This window comes from Notamacropus eugenii, chromosome 1, assembly GCF_028372415.1.
Source record: "Notamacropus eugenii isolate mMacEug1 chromosome 1, mMacEug1.pri_v2, whole genome shotgun sequence".
Classification (NCBI taxonomy): Eukaryota; Metazoa; Chordata; class Mammalia; order Diprotodontia; family Macropodidae; genus Notamacropus; species Notamacropus eugenii.
The window spans coordinates 567,509,161-567,524,556 of NC_092872.1; the positions used below are offsets into that span (position 1 = coordinate 567,509,161).

A 15,396-nucleotide genomic window follows, 5' to 3' on the forward strand; every position below is an offset into this window, starting at 1 on the left:
GTTGAGATTCAGAAATGAATTGAAATATCACATTTGGGTATTTACTGCATTTTGGCATTTATAAATGAATGTATAAGGGCAGCTTGGTAACACAGTGGATAGAGTATGGGACCTGGAGTCACAAAGACCTAAGTTCAAATTTGGCCTCAGACACTTAGTAGCTGTGTGACCCTGGGCAAGTCACTTAACCCTGTTTACCTCAATTTCCTCATCTGTAAAATGAGCTGGAGAAGGAATAGCAAACTACTCCAATATGTTTGCAAAGACAACCCTACATGGGATCACAAAGAGTCAGACATGAGTGAAACCAGTGAACAACAAAATGAATATATTGTGAGAACTTTTGACTTGATACCACTAGGATGACTTAAATAAGAATTTATTAAATATCTATTATGTCCCAAAGCCTTGCTTTCCATGTGAGGGATATAATGATGAGCATGACATAGGGCCCATTTACAATCTAATGGGAAAGGAGGAAAATGAATATGCAAATAATAGCAATACAAGGGAAGAGGATGATGAGTAGAAAAAAGATCTAAGCAAAGAGATCAAACCACAGTGCTCTGAATATTTGATGACAGAGACTTCATTTTCAGGTAGGGGAATTAAGAAAAGCTTCACTCAGCTGATACCTGAATGGCACCTCACACGGAAGGGAGGTGCTTCAATAAGTAGTGATGTGGTAATAGAGAGAAGATTCTGTTGTTAGTAAGGGAGATAGATGAACATAGAGATATGATGAGAGGGCAGAATAGGAACAGAGCCCGTAGAGGAGCCTAACTTGGCTGCAGTGTTGTATACCTGAAGGGAAGCAGTATGAGAAGTCTAGCAAGGTAGGTTGCAGCCAGATTGTGTCAGGTCTTGAAGAGTTTTGCTGTGAATTTGTGTGGTGTGGGGATAGTCACCATTTATGAGTAGAGGAATGACCAGTCTAGAGCTATTAGGAAGACATCTTTTATGAAGGATCAGTTGGAGAGAGGTTACAGAAGAACAACTAGAAAAAGGATTGCAATAGTCCAGGTGAGAGGTAATGAAGACCTATCCAAGTGAAAAATAGTTGTTGGGTCTCTTTATCACCTTGTCTTTTTTGTTTCAAAATCAGCTGCTAATGAGTTCATTGTTTTCTATATTCTGCTTTGCACAAGTCAAAAATATATTTACATTGATGTAAATGGTTTACATGGTTTAAATGGTTCTTAGCACTTGGCCTGTTCTCGTTTGACCATTTGTAGGTTGGCAGTCCTATATCAACTGGAGACTTAAGTACAGTGATGACTTTAGTATTTAGATGGTCAATCTTGTGAATTGAGAGCCATGGAGAGAACTGAATCCTGTTTGACCTGGCTCTATTTGCTTATTGACCCTTCCACTCTTTGTATATGGTACTAGAATATTTGTAGCTCTACAAGGTATTTTTCTGTTCCCAAGAGATAAATGCTGTGTAAGAGAAAAGTTTTATGTTTATACCCAAATATGTATATATATTATATAAATATGTCACATATTTAAATAGTTAATGAATAATGAATATATTTTTAAGTGAAAAGAAAATATCCATGTGGAAGATCAATTTGGGACCAAACTACTTGACAGTATTCTTTTAAAAGAAGCTAGTTAAAAGTAGAGATCTGTGCCATAATATGTATGGATATCTATTGGACTGCGTCAATAAGCACCAGATTCATAGCTTACCATTTTTCCTCTCTTGCAGATGCAAAAACTCATGCGAGCAGCAAAAGAGGGTACCAAAGATGGTCTTGAAAAAACCAAAGCTGCTGTGAAGAAAGGCCGCTCATTTATCCGGACGAAATCATTTGTTTCCAATGGTCAGTGTCTATACGGTTGATGTCACTGTGTCTAGGGTGGGCACACTGGCAGAACTGTAATTATTATACTTTACATATGACTATCTGTGAAACAAAGTCAGGATACCTCTTATGGAGAGCATGTTCATGGAGAAAATTATTCTTTTGTGTTTTCCTTCTTTGGGGAGATGATACAAGAGTCTTGAAAATACTCTTAGTAAATGATGGAAATTCTCCAAAATGGAGACTTTTCTCTGTTCTTCTAGTGGTCTAGGTGTGAGAAATCATGATTCTCTACCTTTCCTTCCATGCCTCTTTTATTCTTGGCTTCTCCTTTCAGACTTCTTACAAAAGCTGTTCTTAGGAACCGTATTCAACTAGTTGGATGTTTAACCAACAGAATATTAAGTACCATGCAAAGCATTGTAGATACTCTAATAGAAAACAAAATGACTGGTAAGAGATAAGTCCTGTAAAATGGCAAAGTCCTTAGCCACTTGGGTGGATGCTACCTACTAGTTTTATGCCCCCCAGTTGTTTTCCTGACCTGATAGAAACCTGATGGAGTTCTATTGTTCACCACACAAAAGGTATGTGAAATGGATAAACATCCTGCAAAGAAGACTTAGAGGTTTCAAACAAGTTTGTTAGTTGTTTCAGTGGTCCTACTACAGGAGTCCTTTGAAGATTGTCTCAGTTATTAATGTTCTTCCCACCTCCCAAATTACTTTCTATTTACTTTGTATTGGTATATTCTTCTTGATGTAAAAGGATATTTTCTCCCAGTAAACTCCTTGAAGGGAGGGACTATCTCACTTTTATCCCTAGTTCCTATCACAGTAACTGACACACTGTGGTCATTCATTAAATCCTTATTACATTGTTGAATTGAATGCCTGATTCCCAAGACAACCACTACACCATGATGCTTTTCAAGAAGGGAATTTAGATTGTAAGCTTCTTGAGGACAAGGACTTTTGCTTCTTTGTAACCTCCTCACTTAGAACAGTGCCTGGCATGTAATTGGTGCTTAGTTTATTGGTTGATGAATGGTAGGCATTAAGATTTCTCAGTTATTCTGACATAATAACATGAAAGTAACCAACTCTTCTCTGTCTACCAGCCATCATAAGGCAGGACCTACCTAGAAGTATAACATATTGGCAGCAGTCTGCATTCAAAAGACCATATGATGCTTAGAGAGTATAGCTTAGAAATTGTGATTATTTTGTTGTCTCAATCAATGGATGTGGAATTCTGGCGTTCAACAGTTTTGAACACCAGTGTAGATGCCAGCTGAGAACTACATAGAGACACTGTGTAGTTAATTAATTTATAAGTGGTCACACTAAGGAGTTAGATGACTTATAAGTTAATTATGTGTTAGAGTTAGGATTTGAACATACTGCTTCCTGAATCTAGGGCTATCCTATTCACTATATCATGCTGCCTCTCAGGGACCTTTGTTGTTGTGTTCAGTCGTTCAGAGTTGTATCTGACTCTTCATGACCCCATAGACCACACATAGCGCATCAGACCCTTCTATCTTCCACTATCTCCCAAAGGCTGTCCAAATTCATGTCTGTTGCTTCTGTGACACTATCTGTCCATCTAATCCCCTGCTGTCTCCCTTTCCTTCTGCCTTCAGTCTTTCCCAACAACAAGATCTTTTCATTATATGACCAAAGTATTTAAGCTTCAGTTTTTGTATTTGACCTTCCAGTGAAGAGTCTGAATCAATTTCTTTAAGTATTTACTGAATTGATCTCCCTACTGTCCAAGGGACTCTCAAAAGTCTTTTCCAGCACCATAATTCAAAAACATCAACTCTGTGGCACTCGACTTTTTTTGTAGTCCAACTCTCAAAGCCATACATTACACCTGGAAAAACCATAGCTTGGACTGTATGGACTTTTGTTGGCAGTTTGATGTCTCTGCTTTTTAGTATGCTTTCCAGATTTGCTGTAGCTTTCTTTCCAAGGAGCAAGCATCTTTTAATTTCATGGCCGTAGTCATTATCTGTAATGATCTTTGAGCCCAAGAATATAAAATCTGATACTGCTTCCATTTCTTCTCCCTCTGTTTGCCAGGAAGTGATGGGAACAGTTGCCAAGATTTTCATTTTTTTGGATGTTAAGCTTTAAGCCAACTTTTACACTCTTCTCTTTCACCTCATCGAGAGGCTTCTTCATTCTTTCTCACTTTTTGCCATCAGAGTGGTATCATCTGTATATCTGAAGTTGTTGATATTTCTCCTGGAAGCTTTAATTTCAGCTATTGATTTGTGCAGCCCGGCATTTCATGTGATGTATTCTTCATATAAGTTAAATAAGTAAAGTGACAACATACTCCTTTTCCAATCTTAAACCAATCAGTTGTTTTATGTTCAGTTCTAACTGTTGCTTTTTGGTGCATATACAAGTTCCTCAGGAGACAAAGAAGATGGTCTGGTACTCTCATTCTTTGAGGACTTGCCACATTTCCTTGTGATCCATACAGTCAAAGATTTTAATAGTGTCAATGAAGCAGAAATTGATGTTTTTTTCTGCCTTCTCCATAATCCAGAAAATGTTGGCAATTCAGTCTCAAGTTCCTCTGCCTCTTTGAAAACCAGCTTGCTCTTTTGATAGTTCTTGGTTCACATATTGCTGAAGCTTAGCTTGTAGAATCTTAAGCATAACCTTGCTGGTTTGTGAAATGAGCATAATTATTTGCTAATCTGAAAAGTCTTTGACATTTCTCTTCTTTAAGTTTCAACATATACTAATCTTTTCCAATCCAGCAGTCTCTGTTTCCCAAATTTGCTGACATATTGAGTGCACCACCTTAACAGCATCACCTTTTAGGATTTTAAGTAGCTCAGCTGGTCCTCTTGTTAGCAATGCACTTAAAAAGTCCACTTGACTTCATCCTCCAGATCGTTTGACTCTAGATAAGTAACTACACCATCAAGGTTTATCTTGATGTTAAAAACCTTTTATGTATGGTTCTTCTGTATATTCTTGCCACTACTTCTTAATCTGATCTACTTCTGTTAAGACCCTTCTGTTTTTGTCTTTTATCATGATAATTTTTGCATGAAATAGTCAGTTGATATCTTTAATTTTCTTGAAGAGTTCTCTTAAATGTTCTCTTGTTTTCTTCTATTTCTTTGCATTGGTCATTTAAGAAAACCTTCTTATCCTTGCTATTCTCTGAAATTCTGCATTCAGTTGGATATATAGCTTTCCCTTTCTCTTTTACCTTTTCCTTTCCTTCTTTCCTCTGCTGTTCGTAAAGCCACATCAGAAAACCATTTCGTTTTCTTGTTCTTTTTCTTTGTAATGTTTTTTGATGCTGCATCCTGTACCATGTTGTGTCCTTAATTCTTCAGACACTGTGTCTACCAGATCTAATCCCTTAAATCTATTCATCATTTCCAGTTCATATTCATAAGGGATGCTATTTAGGTCATACTTATATGGTCTGACAGATTTTCCAGCTTTCTTTAATTTAATTCTGAATTAAGAAGCTCATAATCTGAGTCACAGTCAGCTCCAGGTCTTGTTTTAACTGACTGCATAGAACTTTTCTAAGCTCTTTGGCTTGCAAGGTATATAATCAATATGAATTTGATATTGACCTGTGTAGAATTGCTTTAAAGACTTAAGTATTTATTAATAGCATGACATACATTTGGCAATACCACAGAATATGAAAGAGGGTACATTGAACAAGGACTAAATTAGACAATACTCTGAAGTGACTGTTGAAATATGACTTTGGTGTTTAAGGTGATTTGCCCATCAGTGGCACAGTGAAAAGTGAACTGAATTTGTGGCTAGAAGGCTTGGTTTTGCAGCTTGCTATCTTTGTAGCCTTGGACAAGTTACTTAGTTTCTCCTGGCCTCAGTGAAAGAGTTTATTCTAGGTGACCTCTTAGGTCACAGAATCAGATTTAGATAATCACATTGTTAGTCAATCAATTAATATTTCTTAAATGACTACTACTATATTAGAACAGATATGAACTTTAGAGATTATCAGTTAAGCCCTGTCATTTTACAGAGGAAAAAAGGTCCAAAGAAGTTAAATAGGATCCTGAATTGCAGTGGGGGTGTGGCCCTGCAGAAGGGAGGCTCCTGACCCCTGCCGCAGGTCTGGGTGGCAGAGGCGAGCTTCAAACCTGGATATTCTAGCTCCAAGTTTCTATCATGCTTCACTTCTAGGTGACCATTCATTGATTTCCTAGACTTGGTTTTAAGTATCAATGTCTCAAAACTTGTGTTAATTTCCAAAATACTCTTTTAGGTGAGTTCTTAAAGACTTTAGAATTTGGGGAATTGGGCTTTTCCAAACTCTTTTTCTTTTGTAATCCTAAGTACTTTATTTTATTCATTTTAAAGTATTATTTAGAGAAGGGACCATAAGCTTTACAAGACAGGTAGAGGTCTATTACACACACACACACACACACACACACACACACACACACACACACACACTGAGAGATATAGAGAAGAAAAACAACTTGGGAGATTAGAGAAGGAAGAAAGGCAACCTCAAACAAAGATGGACTTTAGATTGACCTGTAATAACAGCAGATCAAGATCAAAATGGACAGTATTTCAGGCATATCAGAAAGCTATGTGAAGATCTACAAGACATAATGGAAAAGGAGTTTAGAGTTTGATATGGCCTGGTAAAGACTGAGTTGACATAGATTTACATGGGTATTCCAAAATTTTTAGCACAGTTTAACTTTAAAATAAGATACATTAAAGCTATACTAAGAATTTTAAAATGCTCTATATTTATGCAAATAGGGAGTGGTAACTAGTAAGGACTTTCCTTGTTAACCCTACAATCTAATTTGACCACTAAGGGGAGATCTGATGTCTCATTTCCAGAATGATGTCCCAGTTTACCCTTTTCTAAACTCTTAATGAGAGCTCTGCTTGAAGAGGGGACCCCTAGACTCAGTTATATTTCTTTTAATCTCTTATTCCTATGTGGATATTTTGGGAGCTATAGCTTATAGATTATGCGACTGGGGCTTTGTTGCTTGCTACTTATCATTGAGCTCTCTAGATTATCTCCTGCATCCTAAGGTTAAAAAGACTATTCCAAGTAGATTCTTATTGGTTGGCAAATGGCCAAATATATTGTATTTCTATAACAGAATCTAGAAGAATTATGAACATGATGCACACAGAGAAACTTGGGAAGACTTATATGAACTGGTGCAAAGTGAAGTAGGCAGAACCAAGGAAAGTATACACAATGACCACAATAATGTAAATACAGAGAACAATTGAAAATGATGATTGTAAAATTATAACCTTGGCCTTAAAAGATATGGAAAAAATATCTCCCACTTTATCTTCTGCAGAGTGAGGGTGAGGGGAGATCCACAGGTATGGAACATTGCATATAATCTGACCTGGTTTTGGTGAGATATGTTGGTTATGTTGATTTTTTTCTCTTCATTTAAAAAAAATTATTTGTCATGAGAAGAACCCTGGGTGAGTGTGGGTGATGTAAAAACAGCAGATGGTTTTCAAATATTATGTAATTTTATCCTCATAGCAACCCTGTGAGGTAGTTGTTTTCTTTTACAAAGGAGTAAGCTGGGACACTTATGACTTGCCCAGTGCCACATAGATATAAATGTCTAAGACTGGATTTGAACTCAGGTCTTCCTGACTCTGGACACATCACTTTGTCCACTGTTCTACCTACCTCCCCAAAGCAACTTTTTACTATAGTTTTAATTTTTGTGAAATTTATGCATCACCAAAATGCTCTCTCAATTTTTGTGTGAAGGACAATAGTTACTTGCTTGAAATATGATCTATGAGGCATTGAAATTTAATAAATTATATGTGTATATGCTTGTTTCAATGTGTTATAAATATCTCCACTAAAAATAAGTATTTCATTTTCTGTTTTTAGAACACAGATCTTGTCTTCAAGAGGAAGAACTAAATTTATTTATTGATGTTGATTGTGTGCACACAGAGGCAATTATGACTCCAATGCCTGAAGGTTTATCTCAGCAGCAAGTTAGTATATTCTGCATTATGAGAAAACTGAACATTACCACATATGTTGTGAGGCGTTGTTTGTTGTGTGACTTACAATGGTCAAAGCATGCTCATTATTTATTGTTCTTTCTCCCTAAAATACACTGTTAAGCATATGCCCTTGTTGGGGTAGATGAGGAGCATCAATAGGAGGTTCCGGGGTGGGAAATGATATTCCAAGGTTACACAATTTATTGATGGCACAGTCAGAATTAGAACTCAGATCTATTAACTTTGAGTCTAATGTTCCTTCTACTCCCATTTATATTTCCTGTAGAAAGAACTGAGTGGTTTTATGGGGATGTGGAGGTGGAATGCTAGTACTAATTCCACAAATAACAATAGCTAACATTTATATAGCTCTTCAAGGTTTGCGAAGTCATTTATATGTGTGAATTCATTTGATCCTCACAATAAACTTGGGAGGTTAGGTGTGATTATTATCCCCATTTTACAGATGAGGAAAGTGAGGCACAAATAAGCTTTAGTGACTTGTCCCGAGTCACACAGCTATTAAGCATCTGATGCAGGATTTGAATTCAGGTCTTTCTGACTCTACACCTGTGCTCTATTGCTTTCCAAATGGATGATGTGGTAAAAATTATAGATACAGGAGACAGAAAATAAAGGCAATAAATGTTCCCCAAAATGTCTATTTGGTCAAATTAGATGGCAAAATAAGGGGGATGTTAGAGATTAAGGATAAAAAAAGTATGATGCCAAGGGAAAAATAGGCAGGCTTTTAAAAGGACTTTAAAATCTGATTTGGACGTAAGTGGAAAGAATATAGGATTTAAAGGCAGAATACCTGGGTTCGAATTCCCCAACTATCTTTATGAGGTCATAGTTCCTCATCTTTTAAATGCTGTACTTCATGTCCTCCATGGTCCATCCGTTCCAGCTCTAAAAAAATTGTCTTTTGATTTAGGGAGAGAGATCTGAAGAAGCAGGTAATATTATGAAAGAGGAAGCTAAGGAGGGATGCTGAGTCTATAATATAGTTGAGGAAAAAAAAAACCCTAAACTTGAACCTGATTCAGACACTTACTGGCTTTGATGTTTATTTAGTTATGTGCCCATGGCAAAGTAACTTCATCTCTCTGATCAGGCCTGGATAGGGATATCAGTATTTACTACCTATTTCATAGGGGGACATTTCTATGGAAAACACTTTGTAAACCTTAATTCAGTAAATAATTGTTATTAGTTTTTATTAAATTAATATTAAATTAAAGCCTAAGAGATAGACAAGGATTTAGTTCAATTCAACATGTATTTAAATGCCTTCTAGGAGCCAGGTATTGTGTCAGGTGCTAGGAATATAAAGACAAAAGCAAACAAACTAACTGAAAGCAGACTTTGTCACAAAGACCGAATATTTGAGTGGGAAGATATGTACATGGAAAAGTAAATGCAAACTATTTATAAAAAATGCAAAGTAATTTCAAGAGATAGAGAATGTCACTTGGGGGGGAGTTAGGAGAGGTCTCACATACAGGAGAAGGCAATTGAGCTGTTTTTCCAGGAAGTCAGAGATCTTGATGATGACTAGAGAGTACATTTCCAGACCTGTCCAAAAGTACAGAGAAAAGAGATGAAATTTCGTGTACAGGAAGCATTTGGCCAGCCAGTGTGACTGGAATTGAGTTTTTAGGAAAGGGGATTATATCAAACAAGTTTGGAAAGGTTGGTGGCAGCTAAGTGGTGGAAGGCCTAAGAATTTTCAGGATGGGATTATCCAGTGAACCTAATTAAGACATAGATTGACCTATTGGGAAAGCCAAACATCTTGAAGAGTGAAGACTGGAGAGTTGGAGCATAGCCAGAGGAAGGGGAGCAGGCTGAAGAAGGAACTCAATGCAGTGCCATAGCCGGAAGAAGAGAACACTTAGAAATCATGAAAACATGATTTCTGTCTTCAATTAGTGGAAGGTGTGTTGTGTAGAAGGCAGATTAGACTTGTTCTTCCTGACTCCAAAGGGAAATTTTAAGAGAATAGTGTAAAATAAATCAGTCAATCCACAAATGTTACTAAGAACTTTCTATGTACCAGGCACTGTGTTAGATGTTGGACAATCTTAAAAGAAGTAATCGGGAAATAGGGTTAAATGGTGAAGAATTTCATGTTATATTCTTCCTAGAATCAGTATGTTGAATATCAGTATATTGAATGGCTAGCTACATTCATGTATTTTAGTCTGATATAGGAACCAAAAAGGCTAATGGAAGGTACAGTATTGAGAGTCAGGGTGGTGACCAGGACTAGGCAATTTTATTAACAACATTTTTGCAAAGGGGTTGATAAATTGGATTATATTTCAGATGTTTTAAACTCCATTTTAGAAAAGGCATTGATAAACTGGATAATATTTCAAGGAAAACAGCTTAGGATACTGAAGGACCTCAAATATGATCTGAATGAGGACATGTTGAAGGGACATATTTTTAAACTGGAGGAGAGATTTTGGGGATGGGATATAAATTATAGGTTCTTTAAAGCATTGGACTAACTATCATGTGGAATAAGGATAAGACTTGTTCTACCTGGATCCAGAGTGGAAAATTTCTTAATTATTGTTATCGTTCAGTCATGTCCAGCTCTCTATGACCCCATTTAGAGTTTTCTTGGCAAAGACACTAGAGTAGTTTGCCATTTCCTTCTCCAGCTTCTCATTTTACAGATGAAGAAACTAAGGCAAATTGGATTAAATGACTTGCCCAGGATCACACAGCTAGCAATGGTCTGAGACCAGATTTATACTCAGGTTTTTCTGACTCCAGGCCCCAAACTCTATCCACTGCACAACCTAGCTGCCCTGTTTCTAATAATTAGATCCATTCAAAAGTAGAAATGTTACCCCTCATTTCTGAAGACCTTGTGAGGTCTTCAAACAAAGACTGGACAGCCCTGTAAATTACGGTGGTGACTGTTGTTTAGATAGACAATGGCCATCTGTAGATGATCTCTGAGGTCTCTTCAAGCTCTGAGATTTTATAAATGTTGGTTACAAATCAGTCCTCCCCCACCCCATCCCACCCTCAAACATATCCTGTTTTAAATGAATTAGAAGACTGAGTAGTTAAGACAAGAAAGCTTCTGGTAAATATTTTGTATAATGATAAAGAAAATAATTATTGTGTATCACTGTTAAAAAGTATGATTTTTTTTTCAAACTGGAATTTTCTTAAAGCTTGAGGCTTATATGCTTTTTATCCACTAGGTGGTAGTGTAGGATGCTCAAATATTCACAAGCTGAGATGCCTGATAGAGTCTCACGAAATTATTTTGGGCTTAACTTTATGTTAGTCTTTCTGTTGTATTATTTATAATCAGTGAGCCACTTGTGGCTCATAAAAAAAAATTATACAGTAAAATTATATGTGAAGGGACATTTCCCTTGGTTTTACAAAAGTAATATGTATTATCAACTATGTAGAATGGATTTGACTCATCCAACATAGCTTTTGCCTGAGATTGGAAGATATCCATAAAGAGAGCAAACCGTACTCGATGAAATTAAAAAAAAGAAAATGGAAAGTTAAAAAAATACATATCCTGACTATGACTAAAATTGTACTATATTATGCAATATGTGTACAACTCCAGTAATACTTGCTATTATATGCTCTAATTGTACACTTATGCTAAGTTTCTTTCATTTATTCTTCCTTGTCTCTAACGTATTAATCTCTTTCTCGGAAAATTAAGTCTTTACAAGGCAGTGTGGTCAAATGAAAAGAGTATGAAATTCAGAATCAAGAGAGCTGAGCTTGTCTTGGCTTCAATACATAGGAGCTCCATCATCACTTTATGTGATGAGGTCTGTCCAACATGCTCACCCTTGGTTACTTCAGCTATAAAATAGACATAATTATGCCTTGGGCTTTTCCTAGGATTATTATTGAAAGGTCTTTGTGAAAATGAATAATTGTTGTTGCTGTAATTGTTATTATTTTGTGTTGTGAGATGGAATCTATCCTAGATTTTCTTTTGTTAATCATCTACTCTACACTGTTCCATGCATATGATGACTACTTAGGAAACACTTGTTGAATGAATTTTTTTTTATATTGCTATAACTTGTTTTTGGTTTGGAAATGCTGAGTGATTAGGATGACAAAAGCATTTATTTAAGTGGCTGACATATGCTGAGCACTGAGCTAAATGCTGGGGATATAAACATGAAAGTCATCCAATTCCTATCCTCAAGGAGCTTCTATTCTAATTGAAGGAGACAACATATTTAGGGTAGTGGTTTGAGGGAAGGGAGTTTTGATCTGGGGAGCAGTAGGAATGGTGAGTGGGACCATGGGGCAGTCAATTGTTACATCCTTTTAGTACAGAGGATCTGAGTTCCATCCTGCTTCTGATGCATACTGTGTGAGCTTGGGTAAGTCAATTAACTTCCCTGGGCTTCAGTTTCCTCAGTTATAAAATGAGGGGACTGGGATAGTCCCTAGACTATGATTACTGTTCTTAGACCGAAAGGTTAAAAGCTGAGGCATAGAGACAGTGGTCGAATGTGCTGTGGCAAGATTCTAACAAGTTGTCATGGGTGGATAAATGGTGAGGTCAGTCTAAGGCTGGCTTAGAGATAGTGTGTTTGCTGAATTTGCACTCACCCATCAATTAGGATAGCTCATCCTCTGAGTTAAGACTCAAAGCTAAGTAGACTAACTGCTCCAGAAGTGTAAGGGTATTGGAGAGAGGAGGAAGGGGAATGGTTTCTGAGGTGCTGATCTAGAAGGTAGAGAGAGAGAGAAAGAAGCAAAGTAGGTGGGTGAGATGTTTGAAGCAGATGTATATATACATACATACATACATACATACACACACATGTATGAAATAGTGTCTTGATCCTATAACATATTTCACTCTACAATAATTGTAAATGATTGATTCTTTGTGTTCTGGCAAGCAAAAATTTAAAAGCTTTTTGGGGACCCTGTCATTTTTCTGTATTATAACAATACTGTTAGCTATCCCCAAAGCTAAAATCTTGCTACATGGATGATACATATGGTGAAGCAATTTTCTCTAATAATATTTTCAAATATTCCACAGGTTGTAAGAAGATATATTTTGGGTTCAGTTGTCGATAGTGAAAAAAACTACGTGGATGCTCTTAAAAGGATTTTGGAGGTACCTAAATGTCATTGTTGTATTTTTTGTAAACTACCAGAGTTAAATAAATTAATCAAGTTCTCAAAAATATATTTTCATTATTTATAGACAGTAGCCCATCAAGGAATTTGTATGATTTGTCTTTTTCAAAACTTAAAAAAAATAATCTTTTTTTTTTAACTCTAGCAATATGAAAAGCCACTTTCAGAGATGGAACCAAAGGTTTTGAGCGAGAGAAAACTGAAGATGGTGTTTTATCGCATTAAGGAAATCCTTCAGTGTCATTCTATGTTCCAGATCGCTTTGGCCAGTCGGGTATCAGAATGGGATTCTGTTGAAATGATTGGAGATGTCTTTGTTGCTTCGGTAAATATAGTAGCATGCCTCCATATAATCTTAGCCCTCCTTTCCTTGCATTCCTTTGGTTTTCTGAACATGGGACTTTTGCTGCTGATCATGGGAACAATTAACTTGATGAACACAGCAGGAGGGGAGAATGTTAAGCTCATCACAGATACAATTTATATGACCATAGTGTTATTCCAGACTCAAATGGAAATTCACTAGCAAAGCATAGATAAATGTTCAGAATGTTGAGGAAGAAGAAGCTTTGTCAAGTAAAATAGAAATCAGGAACAAAATTGTTTCAGTGATCTAGTGTATTATCCCATAATACATGAGTAAAGTTTCGTAATCAGTATCATTTTAAACTGTCTTGATGCTGTTTATTGAACTTTATTTTGAGATTTCCTTTTTCCAGACTTATGGAGGAGCCCCTGGTGTGAAAATTCCTTTGAGCAGTGCTATTTGAGAATTCCTATGACATTTTGGGACTTAGAAGACTATCTGGGACACACAGAGGTTAAAGTAATTTGCTCATGTTCATATGTGTGCGTGTGTCAAAGGCAGAACTTGAATCCCAGCCTTCCTGACTCCAAAGCTGACTCCCTATCCACTACATTGTGTTACTTCTCTCTTTTTTAATATGGGCTGTATTGAAAATGTGAAAATTTAATCAATTCTCATATTAGGCTGCGTCTTTGAAATATGAAGGTCAGTCAAAAGATATTTACACAGTGTTTTTTGTATAAATAATAGATATCTGCTTTGACTTCATTGCCTTCCCTCTCCAATCTCAATTGAATAGTAAGCCATTTCAGCTCTACAATATCCTCTTCTCTTATCCTTCTCCCTAATTCATCCCCCCACCATTTGTCCTCTATGTATTCTTTTTTTTAAGCCAAACCTCAGTCCTTGATTATTCCCGCCATATCCCTCCTTTGCTCCTATTTGAACCACTGAACAAATCTGGAGGAAGTCTCACAGTTATGCTGACTGGTGGTGCATTACAAATGTAGGTACTCCAGTCTCAACTGAGTTGTCACTGAAATAAGGCAAACTATTAATTCTTCTCTAATTGATTCTCTATTTCTCTCCCCACAGAAATTATTCCAGACTTGTTTCCTCGTTAAGGCCTCCATACTTTTCTCCTCTTCTCTCTTTCCATTAGCTTGCCTCTTTAAAGAAAACACTGAGGACATTCAACGTGTGCTGCTTCTTCTCCTGTTTTCTTTATTGCAAACCTCCATTGATATCATCTTCTACTCTCTCCTTCTTTTCCCTAGTCTGACAGAAAGGTTGTCCTTCTTGCCGAGGCCAATCCCATTGCATGTGCACTTGCACCCCCTCCATCCCTTCTTCTTCAGCAGATTGCATCCTTTAGTCATCAGTTTCCTCTCCCTTTCAAATTGTTGACCTTTCCTTATCACCTTGTACCTTTTCTGTTCCCTCTAAATATGGTCAAGTTGTCTGCATCCTTTAAAAAAAATCTTCATTATACCCTACAATTCCTTTAGGATAACATCCTATATATCTCTCCCTTTCTCAGCCAGACTCTCTGAAAAAGTTGTCTATACTCAAAACCTCTACTTCCTCTTCTCTTTTTCCTCAGCCCTTTGTAATCTGGCCATCTGTGTCGTCACTCAACTGCAATTGTTCTTTCCAAAGTTACTAATGATCTCTTAATTGCCAAATTTATTGGCGATCTTTCGTAGTACTAGTTCTTCTTGATTCATCTGCTGCATTTGACACTGTTGACCACCCTTTCTTCCTAGATACTCTCTTCACTTTGTTTGTTTTTTGCGTGCGATGTTTTTCTTCTCCTAATTTTCCTGCTTTTTTTCAATTTCCTTTGCTGGTTCGTCATCTTCATCCATCACACCAATTGAAAATGATTCCTCAATGTTCATTCTTGGGCTTTCTAATCTTCTTATATATTCAGGCTCTTGATAATCTCCTCATTTTTCATGGACCTAAGTATATTTTCTAAATTAATGGTTCCTGGATGCTTCTATCTCTCGCCTCAGTATCTCCCCCAAACTTTAGTCTTATATCACTT

The 15,396-nt window shown here is 36.7% G+C and overlaps 1 protein-coding gene across 6 annotated transcripts in view; it reads left to right on the forward strand.

Moving 5' to 3' along the window:
- Positions 1-15,396, forward strand: part of ARHGEF10 (Rho guanine nucleotide exchange factor 10) — a 222,008-nt gene that overhangs the window by 85,495 nt on the left and 121,117 nt on the right. For all 6 annotated transcript variants that reach the window (XM_072634362.1, XM_072634365.1, XM_072634367.1 and 3 more), the window contains 4 exons: positions 1,715-1,829; positions 7,743-7,852; positions 12,939-13,016; positions 13,185-13,364. In XM_072634362.1, the coding sequence (XP_072490463.1) occupies positions 1,715-1,829; positions 7,743-7,852; positions 12,939-13,016; positions 13,185-13,364 (483 nt within the window). The remainder of the gene's footprint in view (positions 1-1,714; positions 1,830-7,742; positions 7,853-12,938; positions 13,017-13,184; positions 13,365-15,396) is intronic.